The sequence below is a fragment of the Crocodylus siamensis genome, chromosome 1 (assembly GCF_052110815.1).
Source record: "Crocodylus siamensis isolate JL-2025a chromosome 1, ASM5211081v1, whole genome shotgun sequence".
Taxonomy (NCBI): domain Eukaryota; kingdom Metazoa; phylum Chordata; order Crocodylia; family Crocodylidae; genus Crocodylus; species Crocodylus siamensis.
This window is the reverse complement of record NC_143395.1, coordinates 153,056,214-153,072,737: the sequence shown is the minus strand read 5'-3', so window position 1 is coordinate 153,072,737 and position 16,524 is coordinate 153,056,214. Positions and strand designations below refer to the sequence as shown.

Sequence of the window (16,524 nt, the reverse complement as noted above, 5' to 3'; positions counted from 1 at the left end):
TCCCGGCTTTGAGCACAGGGTGTTACAAAGGTTGGTCTGTGTGCATTAGCCCCGGAAGACGGGGGCCAAGATAGCAAGCCTTGAACAAAAGTGGCCAACAGCCACACCTGGCCAAGCCCAGGTAGGATGCTGATCAAACCTTGTTGCCCAGAAGCACTTCTCCATCTTGGTGACTCAGGGTCTCTGTCTTGTGCTCAACACATTTATTCCCGTGCCCTGGCCCTTGGGAAACCTTCAGGCAAAATGTCACTTGTTCTGGATCACAGGGCATCAGTTCAGACAGGCTCTTCCATGGGCCCTGCTATTTGATGACACGAAATCTCAGAGAGATTTGGCTAGACTCAATACCCAAAATGGCCACTCCTTTTTTTTTTTTTCACAGCCTGAAGGTGGAAAGTGCTTGACTTCCCTGAACGCCAAGCCAATGGTGGGAAGCTGTGTCTGTGGCTAGCCCACTACCCTAAACTTTGCATTGCATTCCCAGTCGCTGCACTCCTACAGGCATCTTTCTATGAGTTGTACTTATGCCTTGTTAACACATTGCAATGCTGCAAAATGCAGCCTGCTAATTCCCAGTCTCACCCAGCCCAGCCCCAGCTCTTTGCCTACCCAGACCCTGCTTCAGAAGGTGGTGCTAGTAACAGCAGCCCTGAAAGTGCCATTCAAAGTTCTCTCTTCCCCTTTCCAGGCCAACCACTCAACGTGCCTGAGATCAGGGTCTGTGCTTGTTTCATTGGTCCTGCCACAATCTCTCCTTGCCTGTCGTTGTGTCCTTTTCCTATCCCTGGTTGTCCTGGGACATGCACTGAACTTGCAAAAGGGGGTTTGGGAGGGAGGGCAGTGGAGGATGCTGAGCCAAGGTTGGATGAGCCCTGCTTTATCCTTTGTTTGCAACTTTTTTAGACCCAGGGCACCTCTTTGTTAGACTGTAGGCTCCCCTCAGAAAATGCCAGCTCTTAGTTTCCATTCATTTTTTGATTACAAAGAAATACTACAGTAGTGGTGCTCACAGTTTTGGCCTCATAGGCCATAAAAATGGCATGGGGCCAGCCTGCAGGCTGGATCATTAGCAGCCCTTGTACTAGAGCAATTCTTCCATTGCAAAGAACTCAGGAAGACCCCAGCGGGGCAGAATGATTTTAACGCTGTGGGTTCCTGTGTGAAATTTCGAGTTGTAGCTTGTGCATTGTGTCTGCCCGCCTAACAGTGTTAACATTGTGTGGCACCCATGAAAGGGTCTCAAGGCATCCCCATTAGAACTGCCATTTAATGAGACAGATCATCAATCCGTCTTGCTCAGTCTCCCGTGTCACACAATAGTGTCCATGCGCTCCTTGGATGTGTTCAAGGGTCAGTGGGTGTTGCTCGGCATGCTCTGCTCCATATCCTCACTTGGCACTCTTGTTTTGGACCTCTGACCAGTACTCCCATCCTCATTTTTTTTATTATTTGTCCCAAGAAATCTGTTGTCTCCTTTTCCTATAGCCTCCCTGCCTGAGGGAGGCCAATGAGAAACTTGGTGGGCTGGACCCCCATAATTAAAGGGTGACAAATAGGCCTGTGTGACACGGCAGTGTGCATGGGCTCCTTGGATGTGTTTGAGGGTCAGTGGGCGCTGTCCGTTGTGCTCTGCTCAGTGCCCCCCCCCCGACACACTAGTTGTTACCCTTTGACCGCCACTCCTGTTCCTGTTCTCATTATTTGTCCCAAGTGATCTATAACACATCATTATTGGCCCCCAGTACTAACGGGGGCTTATCATTTCCTTGGTGGACCCTGGTCTGTGATTTTCCCTGACGTGTTAAAAGTCCTGTGTCACATGGTAGTGGCCATGGGTTCCTTGGAGGCATTCGAGGGCCAGCAGGCACTGACCAGTGCTCTCTGCTCCATGTCCCCACCTTGAGGCCATTGTTTTGAACCTTTGACCCTTGCTATCTGTTTCCTTCTATAGTTGTCTCCCATAATTACTTGATATGCATTTAGTGCCCCCCAAACAATTAAGGGGGGCATTCAGCTTTTCTTGGCAGGCAGCAGCCCATGTTCCCAACGTGCATCAAACAGGCCTGTGTCACACAGCAATGTCCATGGATGGGCTCCTTGGACCCATTCGAGGGCCAGTGGGCACTGTCCGGCATGCTCTGCTCGGCGTCTCGCCTCGCAGCACTTGTTCTGCACCTTTGACCTTCTCTTTGGTTGTGCCCCCAACTCTGCTGGTGCGTCCCCAGTGGCCTCCCAACTCAGGGAGGCCTATAGCTCCTCCCTGATGGGAGCCCACGATCCGTCACCGTGCCACACAGGGGCCAAGAGCAGGGGCTGGCAGGGAGAGGGCACCAGGTCTGATGGGGTGGTGGGTGCTCCCTGCTGCTCCTCTCCCACTTGCAGCCTCTGTGGGGCGCTGCGAGGCCCAGGCTGTGCCCCTCACGCCCGAGGGTGCCCCTGGCTGAGAAGCAGGGCTCTGGGGCATCTCCTGGGCTGGGGAAATGCGGCGACTCCCCCTCAGCCCTGGGCCCCGGCCCAGGAATTGCCGCAGGGCCCTGCTTCTCACTGGCACTGGCCAGGCAGTGCCCTTTCCCCACCAGCCGGGTGAGGGCTCACAGACTTCAGAGACATCAGGGGTGGAAGGGACCTCGGACGCTGCCCGAGCCAGCTGGGGCCAGGGGCCCCAAGCAAGAGACGCGTCCAGAGGCGGCGCGTGCGAGCTGGGGCGTCCTCGTGTCTCCCGCGGTGGGCCGCGTGCGTTCACACGGGGCGCGGGAATCCGGATCGCGCCCGCTCAGCGCCCGGCCCGGCCCGGCCCCGCCCCGCCCCGCCCCGCCCCGCCCGCGGGGGGAGGAGGCACCTGCGGCCGCCGGCCCGGCCCGGCCCTGCCCTGCCCCTACCCCTGCCCCTGCCCCTGCCCCTGCCCCGGTGGCGGTGGCGGGCGTGGATGGGGCGGGAAGATGCTGCCGGGCTCCATCCAGATCTCGGGGGAGGCGCTGTCGGGCGCCGAGACGCGGGACGTGTGCGAGAGCCTGCGGGAGGGCGCCGTGCGCCTGCTGTCGCTGCGCGGCTGCCGCCTGGCCGACCGCGACTTCGCCCGCGTCTGCCGCGGCCTGGCCGAGACCCGCGCCCTGGCGCAGCTCAACCTCAACCTGGGCGTCGTGAGCAGCGCCCCCCGCGTCCGGCAGCTGGCCGACGGCCTGCGCGGAAACCGCTCCCTGCAGTCCCTCTTGTGAGTGCCCCTTCCCGTGCCAGCCCTGCCCCGCGGCTGTTTCCGGGACACCCCGTCCCTTCCCCTCCCCCCACCTGTCTCCGCACCTGCATGACACCCTGTCCCTTCCCCCCCCGCATACTGGCGGTGCTTGCACCTCTGGCCCACGCCTGCCTTGCCCTTCCCTCCGGCATCTCCTAGACGTCTTTGTACCTCTGGGACACCCCGTCCCTCTTTCCCCCTGCCGGCTCTGCACCTACAGGACACCCTGGCCCTTCTCCTCCCCCCACTCATATTGGCTGGCTCTGCACTTCTGGGACACCCTGTCCCTTTCCCTCTCCCCCCCACCTGTCTCTGCATCTACAGGACACCCTGTCGTCCCCATATTGGCTGTCTCTCTGTGTCTGAGATACCTCATCCCTTCCCCCTCAGCTGTCTCTGCACCTCTGGGACCCTTTGACTGTCTCTGCCCTTCTTGGTCTCTTTCCCCCTGCACCATATCAGCCATCTCTGCGTCCCCATGACACCCCATCCCTCCCCCACCCCGGCTGTCTCTGCACCTCTGCCACCTCTCACCAAAGCCCCTTGGGTGTCCATCTGCTCCGTGCCCTCACTCCTGAGGCTGGCATCTCTAGGCATGTTGGATCATTGCCACCTCCACCAGGCGCTGGGCTTGGTGATGCTCCCCTTTTCAGACCGTCTGCATCCTCCTTCATGTTGGCCAAAAAGGCCCCCAGTGGCCTGAGGAAGCCTCCTTTGTGACCCCAAGCCTTTCCCCACACAGCCTCCATGGGAGCCCCCTGACGGACGCTGGCTTGGCCCTCCTTAACCCAGCGCTGTCCATCCATCCCTCGCTGGTGGCTCTGGACTTGGGAGACTGCATGCTGGGCGATGAGGGCATCAACCTCATCTGTGGGCTCCTGCCTCCTGATGGGGCCAAGTCAGGTAAGAAGAAGGGGCTGCGGGGCATGCTGTGTCCAGTGTAACTCATAGGTAATGCAAGTCATGCTGCTCAGAGCCAGGCTGTTGTTCCTTCCCTCCCACACTCTCGGGGAGCAGGTTATAATGTTTCTCTCTCTAGTGAGTTTCCTCTGTCCCCCAGGCATAATCAGGGTGGAACAGCCCCTTGGTAGAGAAGCTGCTCCCACCAGGTGAGGGTCCTGTATTCTCCTGTGTCGTTCTGTGAAGCCTGGAGTTTGTCCAGTAGACCACAGATTGTGGCATGGTGGATGGGGAGGCCGGTTAGTTTTGCCTCATGATGGGATAGTTTGTTTGGGGAGACAGGGTTTGCACTTAAGATTTGTCTTGCACTCATGCCATCTAGGCTGCAATCAGTGCATTGACAATGAATGCCAGTGCATCCGCAGTGCTTCCCCTGGCCCTTGCCCCAGAACTGGGAGGCACAGCATATGGTCTCTGTGAGAAATGATCAGTGAAGGATCTTGCAGGGGGGTTTTACTGTCTCCTGACTGAATAAGCTCCAAGGCCCCGATCCTTGCGAGTGATGTCTGAGGCCAGTGGGCTTTTTAACCAGGATATGGCTCTCATTGAATTGGCAGAGAGTGCCCTCTAGTGAACTGTGGTCTCTGCTGTCTCACCCTGGCACCTGGAATGGCTGCTGATCATCTACGTGCTTACGATATGCACGACTGCCACCACCACACCTTGCTCCACAGCTTGTCCTCTTCTGAACACAGGCATCAGTGCTTACCTTCCCCTCTCCCCTCTCTCTCACCTGCAGCCCCCCCAGTCCCAGGCCTCAGGACCTGCTTTCTCTACTCTCACTTGTCTGTATTGTCCATTGCCTCCACTTAGTGAGACCTACTCCTGTTTTGATTCTGTCGTATTTGCTGTTTGGGATAAGCAGGTGCCAGGTTGAAGGCAGCATGTGGTCAGGCAGCCATGTTTGTTGTGGGCAAGTTAAGGGACTGCACTGCACATGGTGTTTAAGCAGATAAATAGATGTAGTTATTATGCAAATTACATCCCTTAGCCATACAAAATGCAGTGAATTGCATAATTTGGAACCCTGCCATTTCCCTGCTGTCTGATAGGCTGGTCTGGTTTCTCTCCAGGAGGTTTGAGCTGTCTGGGCCCTTAAGGTGTTATCTGGCTTCTCTCTTTTCTTCAGGCCTTAAGGAGTTAACACTGAGTGCAAACCCGGGTGTCACAGCCAAAGGCTGGGGGCGCCTGGCCATTGCAGTGGCTCACAGCTCCCAGTTGCGAGTGTTGAACCTGGACTACAACCCTCTGGGTGAGCTGGGGAGGGTAGGCATGTGAAAGAACTACTAGAGGATGGGGCTGGGGTGGGTTCGCTGCTGCTGAATGTGCCCGTCTCACAGCTTCAGACCAGGGACCACCCTAGCACTGGCAGGGCAGGGCAGTGAGGGGAGGAATCCACTCCCTATGGCCCTTTAGTCCTCAGTGCTGGGAGCAGTGGGTCCCACTTACGGTGATATTGTGTGATGAGGACACATCCTTCTAAGAAATACGCTGAGGCCCACTAACTATGTTTCACAGGGACTTGTCAGCTGCAGGAACTGTCCTGGGCTCTGTCTCTACCCCTGGCCATGTGGGTTTTCTTGTGTCCTCCCCCAGCTCCAGTGTTGCCTGCCCATGGCTCCCCCCATTCCCAGTCCCTTAAGGCCTCAGTCATTGGCCTGGCAAGGGAAGGTGTCCACACCCAGCTTTCCTTCCCCAGAGAATAGCAAGGAGAAGAGATTGGCAGTGGTTGCTATAGAAACTGAGTCTTCTCCAGCATAGGCTGCAGGGTAGGCAGCTGGCAAAGCAAAGTCCAGGCCAGGCAAGACCAAATTTGGGATGGCAGAACCTGGGCTGCAGCCTTGGACGCACCATGGAGCCCAAAAGTCCCTGACCTGGGATTTTTGTCTTGAATTCGGAGAAAAAAATCAGTTCCATATCATCCAGTCTTCTGCTCACAGCACCCCGTGGCATCAGGCAGCATCCTGCCACATCTGTCGATAGGCAGAGCTAAGTAGCCCAGCGTTTCTCTACCCATGAGAAAGTGGGTCGCAGGAATATGTGAAAGGGTCATGAATAAACTTTTAAAAGGGATCAACAAATTTAAAAAATGGATTCTCCTTTAAAGGATAAAAATGTGGGAAACCACACATTTAATAGAAATGTGGCTTTTCTCTTGCAGGCTAACACCACTCCAGCCTGCAAGGAGTGGCTTGAGGTCCCCCTGCCCCACAGACCCACCCAGTGCTCCACACAATGGGAATCTGGAGGCTGGGAGGAGTGGGTCAGGAGTGAGGGGCACTGGGTCAGGACTGGCCATCGAGTTTACAGATGGGTCCTGGTACAAGAAAGGTTAAGAATCACTGAACTAGCCTACCAACATCACCACATAAAGGCAGCTCTGCTTACTGGAAATGGAAATGGTGCAAACTCCTTCTGCAGAGCTGCCTTTGTATGACAGTGTTGGTAGGTTAGTTAGCTCTGCCTCTCCACAGATGTGACAGGAAGCTGCCTGGTGGTGCATGGGCACTGTGAAAAGATTGGATGATATGGAACTGATTTTTTCCAAATTCAGGACAAATCCCAGGGTAGGAATGTCTGGGAGACTCTGGCTCACAGTCTCAAACTTCAGAAGTGTTCTGGAAAATTCAGGACAATTAGTCACTTCAGGGGTTGCTTCTTGTGACCCAGGAAAGCAAGTCACGCAGGGGTTTTTATGCCCTACACTGCCCAGGATGCCAGGCCAGGCCTACTTTTTCTGTTCTGTTCTAGCAAGCTGGGTGCTGCTGTCTGTTTCTGTGGTGAGAGCCTCTGGCACAGGAGTTGATGGAGCCCCTTCTTCTAACAAAAGTCAGGGAAAATCCCATTACTGGTACAGGCACCAGCAATTTGCTATGGTCAGCCCTGCTGCATCTCTGGGGATTTTTAGGAAAATGCTTTGGTATTCATCCTCTCTACTTCCAACCCTGCTGGAAAAGAAGCAAGCCCATGCTAAGGGCTGGGAACAAGGATTCCTCAGTTTTATGTCTAGCTCTGGGAAGAAACGGTTTAATGGTAAGAGCAGAACCCTGGGAGCCAGGAGCCCTGGGTTCTTGTTCCGACTGGTACATGCTTCCTTCTCATTCGTAAGCCAGCTACATTCCCATAGGGGAAACTCAAGCACAGAGGTAGGAAGCTCTCAGACCCTTGGCAAGGTGGCTGGAAGGCACTATGGATGAGGCAAGCTTCCTTGCAAGGGAAACTATTCCACTTTGTGTTCCTTGTCTGTCTCTCTTGGATGTGCCCAGCCGTTCCCACAGTCAGCAGTCAGTCCCCACCTTTGTCTCTCCTTGCAACTAGCAGCCTTTCATTCCTTCCTCCCAGGGGTCCTTGGCACCTGGAGCTTGGCTGGCAGTGTTGGTAGGGGGAGTTCCCAGAAGGCATTCCCAGGGTATCTCTAGCCCAAGGGCATGTGTGATCTCAGTTGTGTGAAGCCAGGCACTGCTGAGTTCCCTGACTTCCTTCTCTTCCAGGTGACCAGGTAGCGGGGATGTTGGCTGTCGCTGTGGCCTCCAGTCGCACCCTGGAGGTCCTGGACTTGGAAGGAACAGGGCTTACCAATCAGTCAGCACAGGTAAGGAGTGCCTGGTACTGATCTAGCATCACTGCCACCTCAGGGGCATGGGCCTTCTGTAGAATCCCCAGCGCCTGCCTTAGCCTCCTCCCCCAGCCCAGGGATCTCTGCACCCCCTGCCCATCCCCTTCTTATAGCAGCCTCTTCTGTTATGTGTGCTGATGTCCGCCTGTTTCTTCTGTTGACCCAAGGCTCTCAGACACTGGAGGTCCTGGGCTGGCCTCAGCCCAAGGTTCTTGTTCCTGATTCCCCTGCTCTGGCCTCAAGCAAATTGGAATAAGCAAGTCATTCTGGTTTCTCTGGTTCTCAGAAAAAAGTGAGGGGAGGAGGGAAAGATGCAGGAACTAGCTTTATAACTAGGGCAGCAGTTCAGTGTTTAGGTGTGTGTGTGTGTAGGGGTGGGAGTAGAGCTTGAGGTTAGGGTTTTGTAGCTTATGGCCTGGGTGAAATCCCCTGCAGTCTGTTCCCTGAGAACCTTGGCTCATGGCAGTGAAATCTGCCATTCTGGATCTCCTCTGACTTTATTTACATAGGTCATGCCTGGAGGCGGCAGGGGAGCTAGCAGGTGTGCAGGAGTAACTCCTTCTTGGGGTATAGCCCTCGTGCAGAGAGCTCAGAGCCAGTGAAGGGTGGAACTAAAATGTGCTGGCAGGGGTATGTAGACGGTAGCTCTAACTTCCTTCCTCACCAGTCTGTCTGTGCTGCTTGTCCACCTGCTTCTGATTTTTGTTCTGGTCAGACCCTGCTGGACATGGTGGAGAATTACCCAACAGCCCTGCGCACACTCATTCTGGCAGAGAACAACATCAGCCCCGAACTGCAGCAACAGATCTCTGACCTGCTCTCCGAGGGTGAGGAAGAGGAGGAGATTGAGGCTCGGGAAGTTACAGCCAGAGAAAAGAACCCCTGGATTTGCCAGAACAGTAAGATTTCTGGGGGCCTGGGGAGGTTGGAAGGGAGGCTGGACAGGATGGGGCAAGGCAGGAGGGAATCAGGTCTCTATGATGTTCTCTGGGCAAATGAACATCTCGCTGTGGGGCTGGTACAGGGAAGGGGGTCCAGCTCTCTGTGGGCTGGAATTCAACCAAACTCAAGGTGGGATCTGCAAGTTAAGCAGCCATGATAAGCCATTGCTCAGCTTGGGATCCTCTAAGAACAACCCAGATGCTTCCAGATGTGGAGGTGAGCCATAGTTGGCTCTTCCTTGCACCTATGTCCCAGGACAATGCTGTGGGTGTGGAGACGGGGTAGCATGGGCATGAACCTCTTTCAGTAAAGACTTTAAACTGGCACAGGCATTAAAGATCTTGTGGGCTTTTCATAAGTACTGGGGTGTTCCCTCTGGTGTCATGGCCAGTGTTGAAGTTCACCATTCCATTCTGCTTCACTCAGTTCGCCTACAGGTTACGTCTCTTCATTGCTTCCTGACTTAAGCCTCATGACGATTCACAGGTGCCATATTGTGTTGGTGCAGTACTTGTAGGTGAAGCACAGGGAAGTCACGGAGCTGCCTGTGAGCATTATATTGGTGTTTGATAGGACTCTGCCAGGGCTAACAGGGAGAAAGGCCAACAGAAGATCGATCTTAATCCTGCTGGTTTTTGTTTTAAACTAGTCTCCCAAACTGTCCAGTCCAATAGGAACAAGTCCAGCTGTTGACAATGCACCAAACGAGTCTAGACTGCGATGACAAAGCAGCACAAAGACTTGAGAGCAGCACCTAGATCTGGCCAGGTTTTTATCAACAACTCCCTTCCCTTCCATCCCTCCCCAATTCTAATGTGTAAACAGCACACAAGTTAACTGGTTACAGCATGTCAAAAAATCTGCACCCTGTTGCATCCCAGTGCACCAGTGATGCAACCTCCCGCTGATACCTGGGTCCTGCTCAAACCAGCTAATTTGTAGACCCCACCCTTCAAATTCCACTGCCCAAAGCTGGACCCCAGTGCTTCCTAGTTCAGCTGCTCTGCAAAAAATCTGTCTTCACCACCTGAGGAGAACAGTATTTTCTGGCTGGGAGACAGCCAGATCTTCCAGTAACTCATCCCTAAAGGGGCTCTGTCACTTGGATGAGTCTGAGGAGCAGTCTTGGTGCCAGTGACAGGCTGTTCCTTGGTGTGGTCACATACTGCCCAGTGCTACCAAGAGCAGCCAGGAAGGGGCGATGCAAACAGTCTATTAGCAGCTTTCTGACATCACCTCCCCCTTTAAAACTCAACGAGTATAGTTATCCACCCTCCAGCACAAAGATAGAGAGCTTCTAGGGATCAGCTTAGACAGAGAGGTACATAATTGCAATTAAATGGCCACTTGTGGCCTGACAGCACTGTTATTGTCAGGCCTGTATCTCCTCCGCACCCCTGCAACTCCAGCCCCAGCACAGTAGGGTGGAATCTAGCAGGAAAGGCTTCAACCCACACAACCTCAGTGTGGGCAGAGGCTGAAAGCAGTGGGCTTGCCCAGGTATCCCTGCAGGTTTTATTTCATAAACAGAACACATCTCACTTGTGACAGTGAGTACGAGGGGAAGAACCCAGCCTGGTGTCAAATCCTTGGAAGAGGTTTTGGGCTGGCCATTCCCTCGTAACTTGAACCACTGAATTGTTCAGAGACAGTAATTCTGGATCTCCACTGTGATGCGGGTACAGGCATGTTAAGTGCTCTACTCTGCTGTGTTACACAGACAGCAGGGGCCTAGTCAGCTCCCCACCTCAAAATCCTCCCATCAGTTTCTGGCTCCTTCCACATCAGATTCAAGCATCACATCTCCTTCCTCAACTCTGCACCTGGCAAGAGGACCCAAACTCTTCTTCAGCCCAAACGTCTCACAGTCTTATTTCCATCTGCTCTGCAGATTCCAGCTCCCAGATGGTCTTGATGACATCAGGTCTTGGCGACAGTCTATTAGCAGAGACAGAGATGTGACCTGTGCTGAGCAAAGCAGCCTCCCTATACGTGTGTGGGTTGTGTGCAATGCGTGTGTGTGTGTGTGTGTGTGTGTACTTGTGTGCGCCACATGTGCCCTGCATGCACAAGCCCACATGCATCCACCAGGCTTGTCTGCCCCAGCTGCACATCTGCACAATCCTCAGCCCAGCAACACCACCTTTGGACTCGAAAATTTTGGGTCCTGGTATAAGTGAACCTCGCCATGAGTCTCTTGTCATGTGCCCTGTCAGCTGCTTATGATTGTCCACTTGCTGCATGTTTTGATCTCGTTTCCCCTCCTGACTGTACATTCCTGGCCCACATGCTAGAGGTTGTATTTATTCAGATGTGTATATCAAATGGTCTTTCTATTGCTTGTACTAGTGTCTTGATGAGAGTTTTATAAAAGTCACAGACATGGCACAGCTTTCTGCTGCAAGGGAGTCTGTCATTCCTACTTCAGCTCAGAGGGAAGAGCTCTGAACAGGCTGAAAGAAGGAAGGGTGAGACCTTGAAATGTAGCCAGGTTTTCCAAAGCAGAACAGTACCATGGGGCTCCTGAGCTACCTGCAGCCACATGACCAGCCCTCCAGCTGATGGAAACTGCAGGCCAGAGTGGTGGCAAAGGGTCCAGGATGCATCTGTGGAAGGACAGGAGGCCCCAAGCCTCCAGCATTTAGTGTCTGGAATGTACTTTTATTTAGAGAACAAGGTAAGACAAGCAAATGTCAGGCTTGGGCTGCTGATGTGCTCCCATATGTTCACAAAGCCAGCTGAGGGGGTATGTCAGAGCAGATACCCCATGGCCATCTACAGTTCCATCTCCATTCCTGTAGCCCAGAACCAAAGTTCATGGTTCTTTCCTTGATGTAAAGAACATCACAGCCAGTGCACTTATGGATTAGGTACTAGTGTATGCTCAAGGGCCTTCGTGCATCAGAGGCCTTTCTGTGCTGCTGTATGAGCAGAGCCTGCCCCCCTGCCCACTCCTACTGCCTACAGCACATCTCCAACGGGGAACGAGCTCTGTGTGCCAGAACCCTGGAAAGTGCTGTCTTCCTGGTAGGAATCCAAGTACCAAAACCTTAGCTTGATGGAACTGGATTCAACCCTTTTAAGCTGGAGTCCTGCCTCTAGCCCATGGAGGGAGGAGGCCAGACCTTTGTGAGACAGCTGTAGAGTTAGCCATAGAGATGGGGAGGGCTTCAGGCAGTTAAGGACATCTCAGTAAGGGGCACTCTGCCCCTGCCTTAAGGCTGCTGCTGAGCGTGAGAAGAGGATTCAGTAGGGGATTCTCTGGTCCGGCTGTACCAGTTCCCCTGTGTGGGGCTGAAGGACATTTTACTGTTGAAGCTGCTATGCATCAGCTGAAACTGCCAAGGGGCATGACCTCTGTGACAGCTGGTTTATGCCATTGTAGGAGTCCATTCTGCCTTCCTTAGACTGCACTTGAGAGCCTCATAGTTTCATAGCTGGTAGGGTCAGAAGGGACCTAAGCAGATCATCAAGTGCAACCCCCTACCACAGGCAGCAAAGGATGCTGGGGTCAAATGACCCCAGGTAGGTGGTTGTTTAGCCTCCTTTTGAAGGCCTCCAGTGTAGGGGCAAGCACTACTTCCCTTGGAAGTTGGTTCCAGCTGCTAGCTGCCCTGACAGCGAAGTAGCACCTCCTGATATCTAGCCTAAATCTACCCTCTGCCAGCTTGTGACCATTATTCCTGGTCACTCCTGGCAGTGCTCGGGGGAACAGGGACTTCCCCAGTGCCTGCTGCTCTCCCCCGACTAGCTTATAACAGGCCACTAGATCCCCCTCAGCCTTCTCTTGTGGAGGCTGAACAGGTTCAGGTCCCGTAGCCTCTCCTCATAGGGCCTGCCCTGCTGCCCCCTGATCATGCGAGTGGCCCTCCTCTGGACCCCTCTCCATGTTGTCCACATCCCTCTTGAAGTGCGGCGCCCAGAACTGGATGCAGTACTCCAGCTGCGGCCTGACCAGTGCCGCATAGAGGGGGAGGATCACCTCCATGGACCTGTTCGTGATGCATCTGTAGATGCATGACAAGGTGCGGTTGGCTTTCCTGACCACGGTCCCACGCTGACGGCCCATGTTCATCTTGGAATCAGTGACGACTCCAAGATCCTTTTCTGCCTCTGCGCTGCCAAGAAGGGAGTTCCCCAGCCTCCAGCTATGCTGCTGGTTCTTCCTCCCCAGGTACATCACCTTGCACTTGTCCATATTGAAACCTATCCTATTCTCATCCGCCCACCTCTGTAACCTGTCCAGATCTAGTTGTAGCCTGTCCCTCTCTTCTGGCGTGCTCACTTCTCCCCACATCTTAGTGTCATCTGTGAACCCGAACAAGGTGCTTTTCACACCCTCATCCCAAGTCTCCGATGAAGATGTTGAACAGTGCGGGCCCAAGGACTGAGCCCTGCGGGACCTACATCCCTCCACGTTGAAAATGACCTGTCCACCACCACTCTGGGTGTGGCCATCCAGCCAGTTTGCGACACCACTGTCGCCTAATTTTTTAATGAGGATGGGGTGAGAAACAGTGTCAAAGGCCTTCCTGAAGTCCAGAAAGACTACGTGCACCGCAACACGTGCATCCAAGGCTTTTGTGACTAGGTCGTAGAAGGCCACCAAGTTGGTCTGACAGGACCTGCCTCTAATGAACCTGTGTTAGTTGCCCCTAAGCATAATCTCCCTTGCTGGCCCCTTGAAGATGGGCTCCTGGATTTTCTCAAAGAACTTCCCCAGGACCGAGGTAAGACTAATGGGCCTATAGTGTCCTGGGTCCTATTTCCTCCCTTTTTTGAAAATGGGGACTGCACCGGCCCTTTTCCAAGCACCTCGCCAGAGCACCACGAGTGCTTGTAAAGCTGTGCCAGGGGTCCCGCACTGACCTCTGCCAGTTCCCTAAGTGCTCTGGGGTGGAGATCGTCAGGACCTGCTAATTTGAACATGTCTAGTCCCTCCAGAAGTTCCCCGACTAGGTCCTCACTGACCCTGGGCCTGGCTGCACCTTCCCTGGGTCTGTCCAGCATCCCAGGTTGGGGGATGACCCAGTCCCTGCTCAGAAAATGGAAGCAAAGAATCTGTTAAAGAGATTAGCTTTGTCATCTGGTGCAACCACCAGATTACCAAGCATGTCCTGCTCATCTGCCCCTGATTGGGAGGATTCCTAGATGCTCTTAGCCAAGTGCTTTAGGGGGGGCAGAAGGAGTTTTTCAGAAATACGTCTTATTCCATAATGTCTCCTGCCCAGCTAGAATAACCTGAACCCAGTACTGCAAGGTGGTTCCTCCCCTGCCAGATTCAGCAGCTAGTCAGGAAAGGGGAGGCTGGTGCTCCAGGTTGTGCTTCAAAACATGAGATGAAAAATGAGCTTGCGTGGGAGAGGGTGAGTAAAGAAAGTGAGCAGGTAAAGCACAAAAAGTAGGGGAGGAGTAGGAGAGCCACGTGGGGGCAGTAGTGCTCCACAGACCTTACTAGGGATCCATTAGATGACAGCTAGGCTTCCAGCCACCAAGGTCCAGCTTCATGTCCACTCAGCTGAGGACACAAGCAGTAAGGTGAGATGTTTGAACTAAGCACTGATCCCTGCCCCATTACATTATCAGAGTCTGAGCTTTTATGATGGATCTTGATCACCCTAAAAGGGATCACAGGATGTGGTTGGCTGCAATGGCAAAGCACCAGACTGATGGACAAGGCCTTAAGTAGTTCTACCTCCCATAGGTGAGTCCATGCCTGGATGGGCTCCACAGAGGACCAGCTTTGCTAGGAACAGTACTACAGCAATGCCAGGTCAGTAGGAGTCTCCCAGCTGTGCTGCCTCCACTGCCCTAATGAAGAAAAGTGCATATCTAACAGGCTGTAGGGCAGCAATTCTCAACCTGATGAGACAACCCCGTGAGGTGCTGTGATCCTTTTAAGGGTGCTGCACTATTAGCACTTCTGTGCAAACACCTACATGTGATTCACAAGATAAACCCAGAGAGTTCAAACAGGAATCCAGAGAGTCAAAACCATTCTGCCACACTATGAGCTTGCTGAGTTCTTTGCAATAGGAGCACTGCTCTGCTATTTTTCTGTAGCCAAAGAAGACAAGTGAAAGTTCAGAGCTGGCAGTCTAGACATTTTCTGAGGGAGTGCCTTGAGTCCCACAAGGTTAAGAAGCACTGATCTAGGCCCTGTGATGTCCTGGAGTATGGCAAGAGGAAAGGGAGAATGAAAAAGAAGTGCTCTCCATTTACTTGACAGATACCAGAGCCACCCAGCTCTTTCAAGCTGTCACCACTGGTTTGTTTTGCCATGCAGGGAGACTCTCACTGAATACAGCAGCAAAATGGAGAAGTCCCCAACTAGGAACCAAGGGTCTGCTGCCCATAGCAGAGAGAAGACACATGAAGAGGGAGAGCCCAAGCAGCATGAAACAGCTCCCTGGGCTACTCCCCAGCCTTGTGCAGATCAGATGTAGTTAAGAGCTGGATGCCTCACAGCTTTAGAAAATCTACTTGCACCTCTGTCTGCATCCTCAGGAGCCCAAATACCTTTTATCTGTTCCTCCTCCAGCTTTGCTTCGGTTCCGTCTGCAAAATTGTGACTGCGCCAGCATAATCTACAGAGGTTCTGTGAAGATAAACTTGTTATAGCGTGAGGCACTAAGATACTGCAGTGATAAAGATCTGAAAAATGCCTGGGTTAGCTACAAGGGGCCCTCATCATGGGCCAAGGGGGAACAAAAGCAACCAAGCCCAAAGAGGGAGCTGTGCAAATACCAGGCACTCTCTCACATTCCCAGTGGGACACATGAGGCAGCTTTCTAAGATGAGGGGAAAAGGCATTCCCACCAGTGGGGGCAGGCAGCTGGACAAGGGGCTTTGATGGGCTCCTAAGAAGCATGCAAGAGTGCCAGGCAAAGAGTGAGCTGGCAGCTGCTCACACAGTTGCTAACTGCTCTTGGCTCCTACCTACTGAGGCCAGGGCTGTGACGTGTTCATTTCTATCCAGAGCGCCAGCTGTCATGTGATGAGATCAGAATGTGGCTATTGATTGCAGATCACTGTGCAGCCCTCTCCGCATGCAGGGGGAGGGAAGCAGCAGCTGAGCGTCAGTCTCTGCAGTTGCCCAGGATGTTTCCCCCAGTGCCCAGGCAGAAGCAGCGAATGGGGAGAGCCCCACTGCAACAGGGACAGGCTTTGCACAGCGGAGAATGATGCACTGTGCAGCCAGTCCACTCTGCAGCACAATGAGACAAGATAACCAATGGGGCATGTGACTGGTAAATTCAGGGAGTGGTGGGACTATTTCCATCCTTTCCGAAAAAGCACGAGCCTGCAAACTGGGGCTCTGAGGTCCTTACCCCAGCTCTGCCACTGCCTGACTACATGCCAGACTCCTTCTCTGCACCCTGACTCAGTTTCCCCATCCGTATGAGAGGAATGCAAGTAGTCCATCAAGCTTGAGCACACTGGAATCAGAATCATGCTTGCCTCCTAGCGGGGCCCAGCTGCTTCTGCTTCACCTCTTCCCCAGCACTGTGGAGTTGGGAGGAGGGATAGGGCTCTTGCCAGGCAGAACCAAGGGTATCTTGGTCCAGAGCATGCACCCTGGTGCTTCATCCTGTGCCTACCCAGCAGGATGCACACGTTGAACCAAGTGCCCCTTGCACCTTGTTGGAACTAGGCAGGGGGGAGATTATGTTTCAAGGCTGGGATTAGGCAGGAGGATTAAACTGCAGCAGCTGCTGCTGCTCCAGGGAGCACAGAATAAAATCATTAATTATAGGGACAAAGGGCCCCAGGA

The 16,524-nt window shown here is 53.6% G+C and overlaps 1 protein-coding gene across 3 annotated transcripts; it reads left to right on the top strand.

Moving 5' to 3' along the window:
- The first annotated feature begins 2,788 nt into the window (after positions 1–2,788).
- On the top strand, positions 2,789–16,209 carry LRRC73 (leucine rich repeat containing 73). Of its 3 annotated transcripts, none has more exons than XM_090046001.1 (6): positions 2,791–3,211; positions 3,975–4,135; positions 5,322–5,444; positions 7,684–7,784; positions 8,524–8,707; positions 15,037–16,202. In XM_090046001.1, the coding sequence occupies exons 1-6, from the start codon at positions 2,940–2,942 to the stop codon at positions 15,198–15,200; spliced, it is 1,005 nt and encodes a 334-aa protein (XP_089902127.1). In that variant the 5' UTR covers positions 2,791–2,939; the 3' UTR covers positions 15,201–16,202. The 3 variants fall into 3 exon arrangements, with proteins under 3 accessions (XP_089902144.1, XP_089902127.1, XP_089902137.1); XM_090046011.1 differs by lacking the exon at positions 15,037–16,202 and adding an exon at positions 10,642–11,142 and having other exon boundaries at positions 2,809–3,211; XM_090046018.1 differs by lacking the exon at positions 5,322–5,444 and having other exon boundaries at positions 2,789–3,211; positions 15,037–16,209.
- The last annotated feature ends 315 nt before the right edge of the window (positions 16,210–16,524 follow it).